This window comes from Sebastes umbrosus, unplaced genomic scaffold (assembly GCF_015220745.1).
Source record: "Sebastes umbrosus isolate fSebUmb1 unplaced genomic scaffold, fSebUmb1.pri scaffold_170_arrow_ctg1, whole genome shotgun sequence".
Taxonomy (NCBI): domain Eukaryota; kingdom Metazoa; phylum Chordata; class Actinopteri; order Perciformes; family Sebastidae; genus Sebastes; species Sebastes umbrosus.
Genome location: NW_023618485.1, coordinates 1,336 through 22,271, shown reverse-complemented (window position 1 = coordinate 22,271; position 20,936 = coordinate 1,336). Strand labels below are relative to the sequence as shown.

Below are 20,936 nucleotides of genomic sequence, written 5' to 3'. Positions count from 1 at the left end.
CTCCTAGTTAATTTAGGAACATTTAAGAACTCCACCAGACTCCTAGTTAATTTAGGAGGATTTAAGAACTCCACCAGACTCCTAGTTAAATTAGGAACATTTAAGAACTCTACCAGACTCCTAGTTAATTTAGGAACATTTAAGAACTCCACCAGACTCCTAGTTAAATTAGGAACATTTAAGAACTCCACCAGACTTCTAGTTAAATTAGGAACATTTAAGAACTCCACCAGACTCCTAGTTAAATTTAGGAACATTTAAGAACTCCACCAGACTTCTAGTTAAATTAGGAACATTTAAGAACTCCACCAGACTTCTAGTTAAATTAGGAACATTTAAGAACTCCACCAGACTCCTAGTTAAATTTAGGAGGATTTAAGAACTTCACCAGACTCCTAGTTAAATTTAGGAACATTTAAGAACTCCACCAGACTTCTAGTTAATTTAGGAACATTTAAGAACTCCACCCAGGACTCCTAGTTAAATTAGGAGGATTTAAGAACTCCACCAGACTCCTAGTTAAATTTAGGAACATTTAAGAACTCCACCAGACTTCTAGTTAATTTAGGAGGATTTAAGAACTCCACCAGACTCCTAGTTAATTTAGGAGGATTTAAGAACTCCACCAGACTCCTAGTTAAATTTAGGAGGATTTAAGAACTCCACCAGACTCCTAGTTAAATTAGGAGGATTTAAGAACTCCACCAGACTCCTAGTTAAATTAGGAGGATTTAAGAACTCCACCAGACTCCTAGTTAAATTTAGGAACATTTAAGAACTCCACCAGACTCCTAGTTAAATTAGGAGGATTTAAGAACTCCACCAGACTCCTAGTTAATTTAGGAGGATTTAAGAACTCCACCAGACTCCTAGTTAAATTTAGGAGGATTTAAGAACTCCACCAGACTCCTAGATAAATTAGGAGGATTTAAGAACTCCACCAGACTCCTAGTTAAATTAGGAGGATTTAAGAACTCCACCAGACTCCTAGTTAAATTAGGAGGATTTAAGAACTCCACCAGACTCCTAGTTAAATTTAGGAACATTTAAGAACTCCACCAGACTCCTAGTTAAATTAGGAGGATTTAAGAACTCCACCAGACTCCTAGTTAAATTTAGGAACATTTAAGAACTCCACCAGACTTCTAGTTAAATTAGGAACATTTAAGAACTCCACCAGACTCCTAGTTAATTTAGGAGGATTTAAGAACTCCACCAGACTCCTAGTTAAATTTAGGAACATTTAAGAACTCCACCAGACTCCTAGTTAAATTTAGGAACATTTAAGAACTCCACCAGACTCCTAGTTAAATTAGGAGGATTTAAGAACTCCACCAGACTCCTAGTTAAATTAGGAGGATTTAAGAACTCCACCAGACTCCTAGTTAAATTTAGGAACATTTAAGAACTCCACCAGACTTCTAGTTAATTTAGGAGGATTTAAGAACTCCACCAGACTTCTAGTTAATTTAGGAACATTTAAGAACTCCACCAGACTCCTAGTTAAATTAGGAGGATTAAGAACTCCACCAGACTCCTAGTTAAATTTAGGAGGATTTAAGAACTCCACCAGACTCCTAGTTAAATTTAGGAACATTTAAGAACTCCACCAGACTTCTAGTTAATTTAGGAGGATTTAAGAACTCCACCAGACTCCTAGTTAATTTAGGAGGATTTAAGAACTCCACCAGACTCCTAGTTAATTTAGGAGGATTTAAGAACTCCACCAGACTCCTAGTTAAATTTTGTTTATAACTCCACCAGACTCCTAGTTAAATTTAGGAACATTTAAGAACTCCACCAGACTTCTAGTTAATTTAGGAACATTTAAGAACTCCACCAGACTCCTAGTTAAATTAGGAGGATTTAAGAACTCCACCAGACTCCTAGTTAAATTTGGAGGATTTAAGAACTCCACCAGACTCCTAGTTAAATTTAGGAGGATTTAAGAACTCCACCAGACTTCTAGTTAAATTAGGAGGATTTAAGAACTCCACCAGACTCCTAGTTAAATTTAGGAGGATTTAAGAACTCCACCAGACTTCTAGTTAATTTAGGAACATTTAAGAACTCCACCAGACTCCTAGTTAATTAGGAGGATTTAAGAACTCCACCAGACTCCTAGTTAAATTTAGGAGGATTTAAGAACTCCACCAAGACTCCTAGTTAAATTTAGGACCATTTAAGAACTCCACCAGACTCCTAGTTAATTTAGGAGGATTTAAGAACTCCACCAGACTCCTAGTTAAATTAGGAGGATTTAAGAACTCCACCAGACTCCTAGTTAAATTTAGGAACATTTAAGAACTCCACCAGACTCCTAGTTAAATTTAGGAACATTTAAGAACTCCACCAGACTCCTAGTTAATTTAGGAGGATTTAAGAACTCCACCAGACTCCTAGTTAATTTAGGAGGATTTAAGAACTCCACCAGACTCCTAGTTAATTTAGGAACATTTAAGAACTCCACCAGACTCCTAGTTAATTTAGGAGGATTTAAGAACTCCACCAGACTCCTAGTTAAATTAGGAACATTTAAGAACTCCACCAGACTCCTAGTTAAATTTAGGAACATTTAAGAACTCCACCAGACTCCTAGTTAAATTAGGAACATTTAAGAACTCCACCAGACTTCTAGTTAAATTAGGAACATTTAAGAACTCCACCAGACTCCTAGTTAAATTTAGGAACATTTAAGAACTCCACCAGACTTCTAGTTAAATTAGGAAGGATTTAAGAACTCCACCAGACTTCTAGTTAAATTAGGAACATTTAAGAACTCCACCAGACTCCTAGTTAAATTTAGGAGGATTTAAGAACTTCACCAGACTCCTAGTTAAATTTAGGAACATTTAAGAACTCCACCAGACTTCTAGTTAATTTAGGAACATTTAAGAACTCCACCAGACTCCTAGTTAAATTAGGAGGATTTAAGAACTCCACCAGACTCCTAGTTAAATTTAGGAACATTTAAGAACTCCACCAGACTTCTAGTTAATTTAGGAGGATTTAAGAACTCCACCAGACTCCTAGTTAATTTAGGAGGATTTAAGAACTCCACCAGACTCCTAGTTAAATTTAGGAGGATTTAAGAACTCCACCAGACTCCTAGTTAAATTAGGAGGATTTAAGAACTCCACCAGACTCCTAGTTAAATTAGGAGGATTTAAGAACTCCACCAGACTCCTAGTTAAATTTAGGAACATTTAAGAACTCCACCAGACTCCTAGTTAAATTAGGAGGATTTAAGAACTCCACCAGACTCCTAGTTAATTTAGGAGGATTTAGAACTCCACCAGACTCCTAAGTTAAATTTAGGAGGATTTAAGAACTCCACCAGACTCCTAGTTAAATTAGGAGGATTTAAGAACTCCACCAGACTCCTAGTTAAATTAGGAGGATTTAAGAACTCCACCAGACTCCTAGTTAAATTAGGAGGATTTAAGAACTCCACCAGACTCCTAGTTAAATTTAGGAACATTTAAGAACTCCACCAGACTCCTAGTTAAATTAGGAGGATTTAAGAACTCCACCAGACTCCTAGTTAAATTTAGGAACATTTAAGAACTCCACCAGACTTCTAGTTAAATTAGGAACATTTAAGAACTCCACCAGACTCCTAGTTAATTTAGGAGATTTAAGAACTCCACCAGACTCCTAGTTAAATTTAGGAACATTTAAGAACTCCACCAGACTCCTAGTTAAATTTAGGAACATTTAAGAACTCCACCAGACCTCCTAGTTAAATTAGGAAGGATTTAAGAACTCCACCAGACTCCTAGTTAAATTAGGAGGATTTAAGAACTCCACCAGACTCCTAGTTAAATTTAGGAACATTTAAGAACTCCACCAGACTTCTAGTTAATTTAGGAGGATTTAAGAACTCCACCAGACTTCTAGTTAATTTAGGAACATTTAAGAACTCCACCAGACTCCTAGTTAAATTAGGAGGATTTAAGAACTCCACCAGACTCCTAGTTAAATTTAGGAGGATTTAAGAACTCCACCAGACTCCTAGTTAAATTTAGGAACATTTAAGAACTCCACCAGACTTCTAGTTAATTTAGGAGGATTTAAGAACTCCACCAGACTCCTAGTTAATTTAGGAGGATTTAAGAACTCCACCAGACTCCTAGTTAATTTAGGAGGATTTAAGAACTCCACCAGACTCCTAGTTAAATTTAGGAACATTTAAGAACTCCACCAGACTCCTAGTTAAATTTAGGAACATTTAAGAACTCCACCAGACTTCTAGTTAATTTAGGAACATTTAAGAACTCCACCAGACTCCTAGTTAAATTAGGAGGATTTAAGAACTCCACCAGACTCCTAGTTAAATTTGGAGGATTTAAGAACTCCACCAGACTCCTAGTTAAATTTAGGAGGATTTAAGAACTCCACCAGACTCCTAGTTAAATTAGGAGGATTTAAGAACTCCACCAGACTCCTAGTTAAATTAGGAGGATTTAAGAACTCCACCAGACTCCTAGTTAAATTTAGGAACATTTAAGAACTCCACCAGACTCCTAGTTAAATTAGGAGGATTTAAGAACTCCACCAGACTCCTAGTTAATTTAGGAGGATTTAAGAACTCCACCAGACTCCTAGTTAAATTTAGGAGGATTTAAGAACTCCACCAGACTCCTAGATAAATTAGGAGGATTTAAGAACTCCACCAGACTCCTAGTTAAATTAGGAGGATTTAAGAACTCCACCAGACTCCTAGTTAAATTAGGAGGATTTAAGAACTCCACCAGACTCCTAGTTAAATTTAGGAACATTTAAGAACTCCACCAGACTCCTAGTTAAATTAGGAGGATTTAAGAACTCCACCAGACTCCTAGTTAAATTTAGGAACATTTAAGAACTCCACCAGACTTCTAGTTAAATTAGGAACATTTAAGAACTCCACCAGACTCCTAGTTAATTTAGGAGGATTTAAGAACTCCACCAGACTCCTAGTTAAATTTAGGAACATTTAAGAACTCCACCAGACTCCTAGTTAAATTTAGGAACATTTAAGAACTCCACCAGACTCCTAGTTAAATTAGGAGGATTTAAGAACTCCACCAGACTCCTAGTTAAATTAGGAGGATTTAAGAACTCCACCAGACTCCTAGTTAAATTTAGGAACATTTAAGAACTCCACCAGACTTCTAGTTAATTTAGGAGGATTTAAGAACTCCACCAGACTTCTAGTTAATTTAGGAACATTTAAGAACTCCACCAGACTCCTAGTTAAATTAGGAGGATTTAAGAACTCCACCAGACTCCTAGTTAAATTTAGGAGGATTTAAGAACTCCACCAGACTCCTAGTTAAATTTAGGAACATTTAAGAACTCCACCAGACTCCTAGTTAAATTAGGAACATTTAAGAACTCCACCAGACTCCTAGTTAATTTAGGAGGATTTAAGAACTCCACCAGACTCCTAGTTAAATTTAGGAACATTTAAGAACTCCACCAGACTCCTAGTTAAATTTAGGAACATTTAAGAACTCCACCAGACTTCTAGTTAATTTAGGAGGATTTAAGAACTCCACCAGACTTCTAGTTAATTTAGGAGGATTTAAGAACTCCACCAGACTCCTAGTTAATTTAGGAGGATTTAAGAACTCCACCAGACTCCTAGTTAATTTAGGAGGATTTAAGAACTCCACCAGACTCCTAGTTAAATTTAGGAACATTTAAGAACTCCACCAGACTCCTAGTTAAATTTAGGAACATTTAAGAACTCCACCAGACTTCTAGTTAATTTAGGAACATTTAAGAACTCCACCAGACTCCTAGTTAAATTAGGAGGATTTAAGAACTCCACCAGACTTCTAGTTAATTTAGGAACATTTAAGAACTCCACCAGACTCCTAGTTAAATTAGGAGGATTTAAGAACTCCACCAGACTCCTAGTTAAATTTGGAGGATTTAAGAACTCCACCAGACTCCTAGTTAAATTTAGGAGGATTTAAGAACTCCACCAGACTCCTAGTTAAATTTAGGAACATTTAAGAACTCCACCAGACTTCCAGTTAATTTAGGAGGATTTAAGAACTCCACCAGACTCCTAGTTAATTTAGGAGGATTTAAGAACTCCACCAGACTCCTAGTTAATTTAGGAGGATTTAAGAACTCCACCAGACTCCTAGTTAAATTTAGGAACATTTAAGAACTCCACCAGACTTCTAGTTAATTTAGGAACATTTAAGAACTCCACCAGACTCCTAGTTAAATTAGGAGGATTTAAGAACTCCACCAGACTCCTAGTTAAATTTAGGAGGATTTAAGAACTCCACCAGACTCCTAGTTAAATTTAGGAACATTTAAGAACTCCACCAGACTTCTAGTTAATTTAGGAGGATTTAAGAACTCCACCAGACTCCTAGTTAAATTTAGGAGGATTTAAGAACTCCACCAGACTCCTAGTTAAATTAGGAGGATTTAAGAACTCCACCAGACTCCTAGTTAAATTAGGAGGATTTAAGAACTCCACCAGACTCCTAGTTAAATTAGGAGGATTTAAGAACTCCACCAGACTTCTAGTTAAATTAGGAGGATTTAAGAACTCCACCAGACTCCTAGTTAAATTTAGGAACATTTAAGAACTCCACCAGACTCCTAGTTAAATTAGGAACATTTAAGAACTCCACCAGACTTCTAGTTAATTTAGGAACATTTAAGAACTCCACCAGACTCCTAGTTAATTTAGGAACATTTAAGAACTCCACCAGACTCCTAGTTAAATTAGGAGGATTTAAGAACTCCACCAGACTCCTAGTTAAATTTAGGAACATTTAAGAACTCCACCAGACTTCTAGTTAATTTAGGAGGATTTAAGAACTCCACCAGATTCCTAGTTAAATTAGGAGGATTTAAGAACTCCACCAGACTCCTAGTTAAATTTAGGAACATTTAAGAACTCCACCAGACTCCTAGTTAATTTAGGAACATTTAAGAACTCCACCAGACTCCTAGTTAAATTAGGAGGATTTAAGAACTCCACCAGACTCCTAGTTAATTTAGGAGGATTTAAGAACTCCACCAGACTCCTAGTTAATTTAGGAGGATTTAAGAACTCCACCAGACTCCTAGTTAAATTAGGAACATTTAAGAACTCTACCAGACTCCTAGTTAATTTAGGAACATTTAAGAACTCCACCAGACTCCTAGTTAAATTAGGAACATTTAAGAACTCCACCAGACTCCTAGTTAATTTAGGAACATTTAAGAACTCCACCAGACTCCTAGTTAAATTAGGAACATTTAAGAACTCCACCAGACTCCTAGTTAAATTTAGGAGGATTTAAGAACTCCACCAGACTCCTAGTTAATTTAGGAACATTTAAGAACTCCACCAGACTCCTAGTTAATTTAGGAACATTTAAGAACTCCACCAGACTCCTAGTTAAATTAGGAACATTTAAGAACTCCACCAGACTCCTAGTTAATTTAGGAACATTTAAGAACTCCACCAGACTCCTAGTTAATTTAGGAGGATTTAAGAACTCCACCAGACTCCTAGTTAATTTAGGAACATTTAAGAACTCCACCAGACTCCTAGTTAATTTAGGAACATTTAAGAACTCCACCAGACTCCTAGTTAAATTAGGAACATTTAAGAACTCCACCAGACTCCTAGTTAAATTTAGGAGGATTTAAGAACTCCACCAGACTCCTAGTTAATTTAGGAACATTTAAGAACTCCACCAGACTCCTAGTTAATTTAGGAACATTTAAGAACTCCACCAGACTCCTAGTTAAATTAGGAACATTTAAGAACTCCACCAGACTCCTAGTTAATTTAGGAACATTTAAGAACTCCACCAGACTCCTAGTTAATTTAGGAGGATTTAAGAACTCCACCAGACTCCTAGTTAATTTAGGAACATTTAAGAACTCCACCAGACTCCTAGTTAAATTAGGAACATTTAAGAACTCCACCAGACTCCTAGTTAATTTAGGAACATTTAAGAACTCCACCAGACTCCTAGTTAATTTAGGAACATTTAAGAACTCCACCAGACTCCTAGTTAAATTAGGAACATTTAAGAACTCCACCAGACTCCTAGTTAATTTAGGAACATTTAAGAACTCCACCAGACTCCTAGTTAAATTAGGAGGATTTGATTTCCTGGAGACGGAGAGAGAGACAGACGAGGGAGGAGAGCAGCCTCACAGAGACAATGAGAGACAGGAAGTGACCTTGGCTTCAACAGGATGTGGAAAGTGCTGCCATGATGTCATCACTGCCATCTCCCGCCAAGCGCGCACACACACACACACACACAGGCAGCTTAAGCAGAAGTTGACCTCTGACCTTGTCACTCAGCCAGGCTTTCAGACTTTCACCGCCCTCCTCTGTGTGTGTGTGTGTGTGTGTGTGTGTGTGTTAACCAGAAGCAGCGGCGACCCCCCGGCTGGTTGTCGCCCCGCTGTAACACTTCCTGGTTGCAGTCAGCTGACCTCTGACCTCAGAAAGAATAACAGGAAGCTTGGACAACCAAACTGTCTGTGTGTTCGTTCAGCGACACGCCAGCAGGACTCGTCCTGATGCAGTCGTAGCGTGATTAAAGGAACGCCATCAAGGTTTAACTCAATGACGGTGCTTTTACTTTGTAAACCCAGTGACAGTGCTTTTATTTTGTTAAATAAATGATATATGTTCTACTGGAGAACGTTCACGTCTCAGCGAGTCTCCAGGTGCTTCAAGTCTGAGTCGAGTCTAGTTAAACGACAGTGCTTTTATTTTGTAAACTCACCTCGACAGCGCACGTCGGTCTCGCCGGCCTCGTATCCGGGGCGACAGGCGCAGCTGGATGTCGGCTGCCCCACCCACTGCCCGTCCTCGCCGCAGAGCATGCTGGGGGGTCGCGACTGCTCGCCGGGCGGCGTCACAGCGTTCTCCACACACACACCCTGAGCCTGCAACACACACATGCATTTCAAAATAAAAGCCTGTAAATAACAGAAATGGTGCTATTTAACTATCACAGTACTTTTACTTAAACTATATAATGAAGCTTTTACTTTGTAAATGAGGCTTTGATTCTGCGAAAAAAAAGTTCAGTTTTATTTTGTATGCTAAATGGAAATACTGTAGTCACAAAATGATACTTTTATTTTTGTAAATAAATTGATACTTTTATTTTTGTAAATTAAATAATACTTTTATTTTGTAAACAAAACGATACTACTTTTATTTTTGTAAAATAAATGACATTACCTTTATTCTATGAACTAAATGATGAAGCTTTTATTTTGAAAAACAATAATAGTAACTCTATGTGGAGGCGATTTTGACCTTTCAAAATAAAACCTGTTACTGTGTGTCTGTGTTTTTTGGCGTCCCGGGTACTGAGCCCGGCCGTTACCGTGGATACGGGGCGGTTACCTGCTCCACCAGCGAGTGCGGGACGGTTTCGGGGAAGGAGGCGAAGGCGCGGCTGAGGGGCAGGCACTTCCTGTAGAAGACGCGTACGGAGAGCAGCGCCATGCAGGCGCCCTGGCTCTGGAAGGCCAGGTAGAGCCCCGCCCCCCGCAGAGGCTCCAGGCGCAGCAGCTTGAGGTTGGAGCGCTTCTCGCCTCGCCTGGACGCGTCGATCAGGTGGTCCGACGCCACCGTGGCCACTTTGACGTACGGGTTCTCCATCCAGGCCGGGTGGGCGGGCGTGGCCTCGTCGGCGTCGGACTGGTAGTAGAACAGGTTGAAGGTCTCTTTACAGTGGCGCTGGTTGAGACTGGAACACTCCATCATGCTGAACCTGAGGGAGTATTGATCACCGATCAGTACCCGATCAGGATCCGATCAGGACCCGATCACACAGAACACAGCCGATCTGAAGGTCAACCAACCTACCGGATCTCCACGTAGAGCGTGGTCGCCGCCCGCCGGGGGATCCAGCGGGTCCTCAGCCAATAGGAGGACGGACTGTTGGGCGTGCAGATCTCATACGTCCGCACGCTGTTGGACTCGTCGTCCACCGCGCTCACTTCCTCCCACTGCAGAGAGGGACAGCGGTTAGCATGCTTCATTGAAATCAATGGTAAATGTTAGCGGGGAGCTAACGGACCGAGTACCTGAGGATCATCAGACGGGTGGCTCGTCCACCGGAGGTCAGACGTCTCCAACCGGGTGTTGACCAGCACCTCTGAGAGACAGACAGGTAGAGACAGAAAGGTCAAAGGTCAGACGTCTCTCAGGTGTCCTCCCTACAGCATCATCACAGGTTCAGGTGTCTGATGTCCCGCTGCACCTGAACACCTCTCAGTGATGTCATGGTGATGTCATGTGATCAGGGCTGGTATTCAGCCTCAGTACTTCTAAAGGTACTCACAGAGAGTACTAAATACTGTCATCTACTCATTCATCTACTCATTCATCTACTCACCATGACACCATCATGTGACCTCAGATATACACATATATATACACATATATATACACATATATATATATATATATATATATGTGTATATGTATATATGTATATATATATATACTGGAAAAACAAAGTTAGTTAACTTGTGTTTGGTGGATTATTTCTCTGTTGTATCAATGCTAATGGTGATGCTAATGCTAATGGTCATTGTATTCTACATGGTTGAAAGCCTGTTTATTTACCTTCACAATGATGTCACACTTGTAAGGATCATGCATTTGTGGGATGAGCAGCACAGCTGATGATGTGGGGAGCACCCAAGAACAATATTCCAAAATGCTCTGCCAATGGTAAACAGTGTATTCTCATGAGGCTACCAGGAAGCCTGCAATGACTGCCCTTCACCGTCAGGCCCGTTGGCGCTGGTGTCTCCAACACAGACAATGGAACCTGAACATGTGGGGGAATGTCATGTTCAGTGATGAGTCCAGGTTCTGTCTGTTAAAGTTGGATGGCAGGTCAAAGTATGGAGACGACGTGGAGAACGCTCTGCTGATTGTTGAACCGATGGAGTAACAGCTTTTGGTGGGGGCAGTGTCATGGTGTGGGGGGGGGGGGGCATCTCCCTCACTGGCAAAACAAGGCTTGTCATCATTGAAGGCCATCTCAATGCAGGGAGATATCAGGATGAGATTCTGCAGCCAGTGGTGATCCCATATCTCCACAATCTGGGACCTAACTTCATCCTCCAAGAAACAACGCCCCCCCACACAGAGCCAGGGTTATCACAGACTACCTCCACAATGTGGGAGGAGAGAGAATGGAACGGCCTCCAAGAGTCCACACCTCAACCCAATTCAACATGTGGGATCAGCTTGGGCGTGCTGTACGTGTTAGAGTGACCAACACAACCACGCTGGCTGACCTGCAACCAATCCTGGTTGAGGAATGGAACGCCATCCCACAGCAACGTGTGACCAGGTTGGTGACCAGCATGAGGAGGAGGTGCCAGGCTGTTGTGGCTGCGTATGGATCTTCCACCTCTACTGAGGCTCCTGACGGTGGATTCAATCAATCAATATGTCTTGATTGTTCCTTGTTACTGATAGAGAGTTCAATCATCCACCAAACAACTCACAACAAGAGTCAACACCAACAGGAGAATACACTGTTTACCATTGACAGAGCATTTTGGAACATTGTTCTTGGGCGCTCCCCACATCATCAGCTGTGCTGCTCATCCCACAAATGCATGAGCCTTACAAGTGTGACATCATTGTGAAGGTAAATAAACAGGCTTTCAACCATGTAGAATACAATGACCATTAGGATTGTAACAACAGAGAAATAATCCACCAAACACAAGTTAACTACTTTGTTTTTACAGTTTATATATATATATATATATATATATATATATATATGTATATATATATATATATATACACACATATGGATACACATCTATCAATCTGAACTAAACAACTTCACTGAATACACACATACAGACTCTATGGATACATACTGTATGTATATATATATACACGTTACTAATCAACATCACAGCCTGAGACTATTATATCTCACTGTGTTTTAGATGCTTTTAGAAACCACACACACACACACACACACACACACACACACACACACACACACACACACACACAGAGTGTGTCTTATATAAACATCCCGCCAGCGTTGCCGTGGTAATTTCCGTGTCCTCGTCATGCACTCTTATCAGCAGATACCCTGTTTATAGTGTGTGTTACTGTGTGTGTGTGTGTGTGTGTGTATGTGTGTGTTACTATGTGTTACTGTGTGTTACTGTGTGTGTGTGTGTGTTACTGTGTTACTGTGTGTGTGTGTGTGTGTGTTACTGTGTGTGTGTGTGTGTGTGTGTGTTACTATGTGTTACTGTGTGTGTGTGTGTGTGTGTGTGTGTGTGTGTTACTATGTGTTACTGTGTATGTGTGTGTGTGTGTGTGTGTGTGTGTGTGTGTGTGTGTGTGTGTGTGTGTGTGTGTGTGTGTGTGGTCTCTAATACCAGCTGATGGTCTCAGTGAAGTGAGCCTTTAACTCAGAGTCTAGATGGAGGTAGGTAGGTAGGTTGGTAGGTAGGTTGGTAAGTAGATAGGTAGATAGGTAGATAGGTAGGTAGGTTGGTAAGTTGGTAGGTAGGTAAGTTGGTAGGTAGGTAGGTAGGTAGGTAGGTAGATTGGTTGGTAGGTAGATAGGTAGGTAGATAGGTAGATAGGTAGGTAGGTAGGTAGATAGGTAGGTAGGTTGGTAAGTTGGTAGGTAGGTAAGTTGGTAGGTAGGTAGGTAGGTAGGTAGGTAGGTAGATTGGTTGGTAGGTAGGTTGGTAGGTAGGTAGATAGATAGGTAGGTAGGTAGGTAGATTGGTAGTTAGGTTGGTAAGTTGGTAGGTAGGTAGGTTGGTAGATAGGTAGATAGGTAAGTTGGTAGGTTGGTAGGTAGGTTGGTAAGTTGGTAGGTAGGTAGGTTGGTAAGTTGGTAGGTTGGTAGGTTGGTAGGTTGGTAGGTAGGTAGGTAGGTTGGTAAGTTGGTAGGTAGGTAGGTTGGTAAGTTGGTAGATCTAGTCTACCAGCAGGTAACTAAAAGACCAACATCTTACAGGAAGAAACGTCACAATATTTAGAGAGAAAATCTAAATAACTCAAGAAAAAAGTTAAAATATTTTGATTAAAGAAAAGCAGAATGAAGCTGAACATTAGAGACAACAAGTTTTAACATTCCAGGAACTAATATGTGATGAACAGAACCGAGGAACCAACTGGGACCAGTTTAAACTGGGTTAAACTGGGTATAAAGTGAGTATGGACCAGTATAAAGTGAGTATGGACCAGTATAAAGTGAGTATGACCAGTATAAAGTGAGTATGGACCAGTATAAAGTGAGTATGGACCAGTATAAAGTGAGTATGACCAGTATAAAGTGAGTATGGACCAGTATAAAGTGAGTATGGACCAGTATAAAGTGAGTATGACCAGTATAAAGTGAGTATGACCAGTATAAAGTGAGTATGCCCAGTATAAAGTGAGTATGACCAGTATAAAGTGAGTATGACCAGTATAAAGTGAGTATGCCCAGTATAAAGTGAGTGTGGACCAGTATAAAGTGAGTATGACCAGTATAAAGTGAGTATGACCAGTATAAAGTGAGTATGGACCAGTATAAAGTGAGTATGGACCAGTATAAAATGAGTATGCCCAGTATAAAGTGAGTATGGACCAGTATAAAGTGAGTATGGACCAGTATAAAGTGAGTATGACCAGTATAAAGTGAGTATGGACCAGTATAAAGTGAGTATGACCAGTATAAAGTGAGTATGGACCAGTATAAAATGAGTATGACCAGTATAAAGTGAGTATGACCAGTATAAAGTGAGTATGCCCAGTATAAAGTGAGTATGGACCAGTATAAAGTGAGTATGACCAGTATAAAGTGAGTATGACCAGTATAAAGTGAGTATGGACCAGTATAAAGTGAGTATGGACCAGTATAAAGTGAGTATGACCAGTATAAAGTGAGTATGACCAGTATAAAGTGAGTATGCCCAGTATAAAGTGAGTATGGACCAGTATAAAATGAGTATGGACCAGTATAAAGTGAGTATGGACCAGTATAAAGTGAGTATGGACCAGTACGGCCCAGTATAAAGTGAGTATGGACCAGTATAAAATGAGTATGGACCAGTATAAAGTGAGTATGGACCAGTATAAAGTGAGTATGGACCAGTATAAAGTGAGTATGGACCAGTATAAAGTGAGTATGGACCAGTATGGACCAGTATAAAATGAGTATGGACCAGTATAAAGTGAGTATGGACCAGTATAAAATGAGTATGGACCAGTATGGACCAGTATAAAGTGAGTATGGACCAGTATAAAGTGAGTATGGACCAGTATGGACCAGTATAAAGTGAGTGTGGACCAGTATAAAGTGAGTATGACCAGTATAAAGTGAGTATGGACCAGTATAAAGTGAGTATGACCAGTATAAAGTGAGTATGCCCAGTATAAAGTGAGTATGACCAGTATAAAGTGAGTGTGGACCAGTATAAAGTGAGTATGACCAGTATAAAGTGAGTATGACCAGTATAAAGTGAGTATGGACCAGTATAAAGTGAGTATGGACCAGTATAAAATGAGTATGCCCAGTATAAAGTGAGTATGGACCAGTATAAAGTGAGTATGGACCAGTATAAAGTGAGTATGACCAGTATAAAGTGAGTATGGACCAGTATAAAGTGAGTATGACCAGTATAAAGTGAGTATGGACCAGTATAAAGTGAGTATGGACCAGTATAAAGTGAGTATGACCAGTATAAAGTGAGTATGACCAGTATAAAGTGAGTATGGACCAGTATAAAGTGAGTATGGACCAGTATAAAGTGAGTATGACCAGTATAAAGTGAGTATGCCCAGTATAAAGTGAGTATGCCCAGTATAAAGTGAGTATGACCAGTATAAAGTGAGTATGACCAGTATAAAGTGAGTGTGGACCAGTATAAAGTGAGTATGACCAGTATAAAGTGAGTATGACCAGTATAAAGTGAGTATGGACCAGTATAAAGTGAGTATGGACCAGTATAAAATGAGTATGCCCAGTATAAAGTGAGTATGGACCAGTATAAAGTGAGTATGGACCAGTATAAAGTGAGTATGGACCAGTATAAAGTGAGTATGACCAGTATAAAGTGAGTATGGACCAGTATAAAGTGAGTATGGACCAGTATAAAGTGAGTATGACCAGTATAAAGTGAGTATGACCAGTATAAAGTGAGTATGCCCAGTATAAAGTGAGTATGACCAGTATAAAGTGAGTATGACCAGTATAAAGTGAGTATGGACCAGTATAAAGTGAGTATGACCAGTATAAAGTGAGTATGGACCAGTATAAAATGAGTATGGACCAGTATAAAGTGAGTATGGACCAGTATAAAGTGAGTATGGACCAGTACGGCCCAGTATAAAGTGAGTATGGACCAGTATAAAATGAGTATGGACCAGTATAAAGTGAGTATGGACCAGTATAAAGTGAGTATGGACCAGTATAAAGTGAGTATGGACCAGTATGGACCAGTATAAAATGAGTATGGACCAGTATAAAGTGAGTATGGACCAGTATAAAATGAGTATGGACCAGTATGGACCAGTATAAAGTGAGTATGGACCAGTATAAAGTGAGTATGGACCAGTATGGACCAGTATAAAGTGAGTGTGGACCAGTATAAAGTGAGTATGACCAGTATAAAGTGAGTATGGACCAGTATAAAGTGAGTATGGACCAGTATAAAGTGAGTATGGACCAGTATGGACCAGTATAAAGTGAGTGTGGACCAGTATAAAGTGAGTATGACCAGTATAAAGTGAGTATGGACCAGTATAAAGTGAGTATGGACCAGTATAAAGTGAGTATGGACCAGTATGGACCAGTATAAAGTGAGTGTGGACCAGTATAAAGTGAGTATGACCAGTATAAAGTGAGTATGGACCAGTATAAAGTGAGTATGGACCAGTATGGACCAGTATAAAGTGAGTGTGGACCAGTATTAAGTGAGTATGGACCAGTATGGACCAGTATAAAGTGAGTGTGGACCAGTATAAAGTGAGTATGGACCAGTATAAAGTGAGTATGGACCAGTATGGACCAGTACGGCCCAGTAGGGCCCAGTATGGACCAGTAGGGCCCAGTTTGGCCCAGTAGGGACCAGTGTGGCCCAGTACGGCCCAGTACGGCCCAGTAGGTCCCAGTAGGGACCAGTACGGCCCAGTAGGGACCAGTACAGCCCAGTACAGCCCAGTAGGGACCAGTGTGGCCCAGTACGGCCCGGTAGGGACCAGTACGGCCCAGTACGGCCCAGTAGGGTAACTCACCCTCTTCGGCCCGGCAGCAGGTCAGTAGTAGCAGTAGCAGCCAGCAGGAGGAGGTCCGTCCCGGGGCCACAGGGACCCGCAGCCCCCTCTGCACCTCCATCCCACCCGGAACAACCAAATCCAGACCCGGTCAGACCCGAACCCGACCAGTCCGTCCAGAACCGATCGCACCTATCGATCACCGATCACTGGCCGTCAGCTGGGCGCGCTCTCAGCCGGGTGCACGCGCCTCATTGAAGCCCAGAGAGTGAAGGAGCCGCTGGTTCTGGTTCTGGTGTCGCTTGTTCTGGTTCTGGTTCTGAATCTGGTTCTGGTTCTGGTTCTGGTGTCGCTTGTTCTGGTTCTGAATCTGGTTCTGGTTCTGGTTCCGGAGGAGAAAGAAGCAAAAAAGTTTCCAAGATGGACGCCTGGGACCCTCGAAGCTTCGAAGCTTCGAACCTTCGAAGCTTCGAACCTTCGACCCTCTGGACCCGGAGCAGGAGAAGTTCCCACAACGCGCAGAAGTTCCCGGAGGAAGAACTGCTGGAGCCGGGCTGCTCTCCGGAGGTCCCCGGGTCTTCTAGTCCTCCTCTCGGCTCCTCTCGGCTGCTCTCATCGCTCCATTCCTCCAGAGGACCGGAGGACCGGAGGACCGGAGGACCGGCGGGGCGCGGCGGCTGCGAGGCCGGAGAGGAGCTCTGAGAGGCGGCCTGCGGAGCGGAGACGGGTCGGTGGGGGTCCCGGAGTGGGGGGGGGGTCCGAAACAAACACACTTACAGGCCCGAACCCGGATAGATCCCGGATAGAACCCGGATAGAACCCGGTGAACAGCTTAGGTTAACCGGACCGGTCAGCTCGGGTCTGCTCGGGTCAGCTCGGTTCTGCTCGGTCCAGCTCGGTTCGGATCAGAACAACAGAGAAAAGTTGAGAGAAAAGCAGCCGGAGGCCCCGCCCCCTCAGAGACACGGTGTCAGGTTACACCGAGGCCCCGCCCACTCCGAGCCCTCTGACTGGCTGTCCGAGCTGTCACTCACCTCAGGGGGGCGGGGCCTGAGGCTGAGTGACAGGCTGCTGTGAAGGAATGTGTCTTTTTATAGAAATAATAAATCACTAACACATATAATAAAACATTTACATATTTATTTACACAATTATATAAATACAAAATCACTAACACATATAATAAAACATTTACACATTTATTTACACAATTATATAAATACAAAATCACTTACACATATAATAAAACATTTACATATTTATTTATACAATTATATAATTAAATAATAATCTACACAATTTTTTACACAGTTATAGAAATAATAAATGTAAACATCTCTAGCATTTAGTATATTTATTACAAATAAATAAACTAAAAACACCAAAAATGAATCAGAGTGTTTACTCACTCATCTGTGTTTATCTGATCTCTATTGATCTCTACTGATCTCTACTGATCTCTACTGATCTCTACTGATCTCTACTGATCTCTACTGAACTCTACTGATCTCTACTGATCTCTACTGATCTCTACTGAACTCTACTGATCTCTACTGATCTCTACTGATCTCTACTGAACTTTACTGATCTCTACTGATCTCTACTGATCTCTACTGAACTCTACTGAACTCTACTGACTGCATCTATAACACTTCTTCTCTTTCTGTTTCTATTTCTACATTTAATCACCATCTTCTATATTCTATAGATCTATATAGAACACAGTAGAACACAGTAGAGGAGAACAAAGTAGAGGAGAACACAGTAGAACATAGTAGAACACAGTAGAGGAGAACACAGTAGAACATAGTAGAACACAGTAGAGTAGAACACAGTAGAGGAGAACACAGTAGAGTAGAACACAGTAGAACACAGTAGAGGAGAACACAGTAGAGTAGAACACAGTAGAACACAGTAGAGGAGAACACAGTAGAGGAGAACACAGTAGAACACAGGAGAACACAGTAGAACACAGTAGAGGAGAACACAGTAGAGGAGAACACAGTAGAGTAGAACACAGTAGAGGAGAACACAGTAGAACACAGGAGAACACAGTAGAACACAGTAGAGGAGAACACAGTAGAGGAGAACACAGTAGAGTAGAACACAGTAGAGGAGAACACAGTAGAACACAGTAGAACACAGTAGAACACAGTAGAGGAGAACACAGTAGAGTAGAACACAGTAGAGGAGAACACAGTAGAGGAGAACACAGTAGAACACAGGAGAACACAGTAGAACACAGTAGAGGAGAACACAGTAGAGGAGAACACAGTAGAGTAGAACACAGTAGAGGAGAACACAGTAGAACACAGTAGAACACAGTAGAGGAGAACACAGTAGAGGAGAACACAGTAGAACACAGTAGAACACAGTAGAACACAGTAGAACACAGTAGAGTAGAACACAGTAGAGGAGAACACAGTAGAACACAGTAGAACACAGTAGAACACAGTAGAGGAGAACACAGTAGAGTAGAACACAGTAGAGGAGAACACAGTAGAGGAGAACACAGTAGAGGAGAACACAGTAGAACACAGTAGAGGAGAACACAGTAGAGGAGAACACAGTAGAGGAGAACACAGTAGAGGAGAACACAGTAGAACACAGTAGAGGAGAACACAGTAGAGTAGAACACAGTAGAGGAGAACACAGTAGAGGAGAACACAGTAGAACACAGTAGAACACAGTAGAACACAGTAGAGGAGAACAGAGACGGGTTTCTGTTTCACACCTGAAGCTCCAGAGCAGGTGAGACGGGGCGAGAGACATTATGTCAGGACAGAGAGAGAGAGAGAGACAATGATGTCACACCTCCTCCTCCTCTTCTTCTGTTGGAGGATAAAAGAGGAGTGTCAGGTATCACCTCCTCCTCCTCCCCCTCCTCCTGTTGTCTGTCAGAGGAGGTGTGAAGGAGAACAAAAGCTCTAGAGGAGGACAGGAAGGGGGGGAGGTAAGAGGAGAAGGAGGAGGGAGGAAACAAGGAGGCAGGGAAGGAGAGAACAGAGGAGGAGGGATAGAAGAAGAAGAAATGGAGGGAAGAGAGGAGAGATGGATTGTGGGAAACTGTCACCTGGAAGAGGAGAAGAAGGTTTGACAGACAGGTGATAGCCCCGCCTCCAAGCAGAGCTCTATTTATTATGTGACTAATATATACTGGAAAAACAAAGTAGTTAACTTGTGTTTGGTGGATTATTTCTCTGTTGTATCAATGCTAATGGTGATGCTAATGCTAATGGTCATTGTATTCTACATGGTTGAAAGCCTGTTTATTTACCTTCACAATGATGTCACACTTGTAAGGATCATGTATTTGTGGGATGAGCAGCACAGCTGATGATGTGGGGAGCGCCCAAGAACAATGTTCCAAAATGCTCCATCAATGGTAAACAGTGTATTCTCATGAGGCTACCAGGAAGCCTGCAATGACTGCCCTTCACCGTCAGGCCCGTTGGCGCTGGTGTCAACAACACAGACAATGGAACCTGAACATGTGGGGGAATGTCATGTTCAGTGATGAGTCCAGGTTCTGTCTGTTAAAGTTGGATGGCAGGTCAAAGTATGGAGACGACGTGGAGAACGCTCTGCTGATTGTTGAACCGATGGAGTAACAGCTTCTGGTGGGGGCAGTGTCATGGTGTGGGGGGGGCATCTCCCTCACTGGTAAAACAAGGCTTGTCATCATTGAAGGCCATCTCAATGCAGGGAGATATCAGGATGAGATTCTGCAGCCAGTGGTGATCCCATATCTCCACAATCTGGGACCTAACTTCATCCTCCAAGAAACAACGCCCCCCCCACAGAGCCAGGGTTATCACAGACTACCTCCACAATGTGGGAGGAGAGAGAATGGAACGGCCTCCAAGAGTCCAGACCTCAACACAACTCAACATGTGGGATCAGCTTGGGCGTGCTGTACGTGTTAGAGTGACCAACACAACCACGCTGGCTGACCTGCAACCAATCCTGGTTGAGGAATGGAACACCATCCCACAGCAACGTGTGACCAGGTTGGTGACCAGCATGAGGAGGAGGTGCCAGGCTGTTGTGGCTGCGTATGGATCTTCCACCTCTACTGAGGCTCCTGACGGTGGATTCAATCAATCAATATGTCTTGATTGTTCCTTGTTACTGATAGAGAGTTCAATCATCCACCAAACAACTCACAACAAGAGTCAACACCAACAGGAGAATACACTGTTTACCATCGGCACCGGGGCTCCACACATCATCAGCTGTGCTGCTCATCCCACAAATACATGATCCTTACAAGTGTGACATCATTGTGAAGGTAAATAAACAGGCTTTCAACCATGTAGAATACAATGACCATTAACATTAGCATCACCATTAGCATTGATACAACAGAGAAATAATCCACCAAACACAAGTTAACTACTTTGTTTTTCCAGTTTATATATTCTCATTTATCTCTTTACGTTTCATATTACATATTATATTATAATAAAGTATATTATATTATGTTATTATTTTATTTGGTATCATATTATATCATACGCTATCATTTTACATAATATTATGTATTATTATATTACATTATTATGTAATATTAAATGATATGTTATTATTTTATACTGTATTATACCTCTGCAGTAGTAGTACCTCAGAGTACCTGTGCAGCAGTAGTAGTACCTCAGAGTACCTGTGCAGCAGTAGTAGTACC

At 41.5% G+C, this 20,936-nt stretch overlaps 1 protein-coding gene across 5 annotated transcripts in view; it reads right to left on the bottom strand.

Moving 5' to 3' along the window:
- Positions 1–16,593, bottom strand: part of LOC119484359 (ephrin type-B receptor 4b-like) — a 31,982-nt gene extending 15,389 nt beyond the window's left edge. For all 5 annotated transcript variants that reach the window (XR_005205972.1, XR_005205973.1, XM_037763149.1 and 2 more), the window contains exons 1-5: positions 16,274–16,593; positions 10,072–10,142; positions 9,851–9,993; positions 9,386–9,755; positions 8,754–8,916 (exon numbers count right to left, since the gene is read on the bottom strand). Coding sequence is in view for 3 of the 5 variants with exons in the window: in XM_037763149.1 (XP_037619077.1) it covers positions 8,754–8,916; positions 9,386–9,755; positions 9,851–9,993; positions 10,072–10,142; positions 16,274–16,373 (847 nt within the window). In the remaining 2 variants the exon portion in view is untranslated. The remainder of the gene's footprint in view (positions 1–8,753; positions 8,917–9,385; positions 9,756–9,850; positions 9,994–10,071; positions 10,143–16,273) is intronic.
- Positions 16,594–20,936: the final 4,343 nt, after the last annotated feature.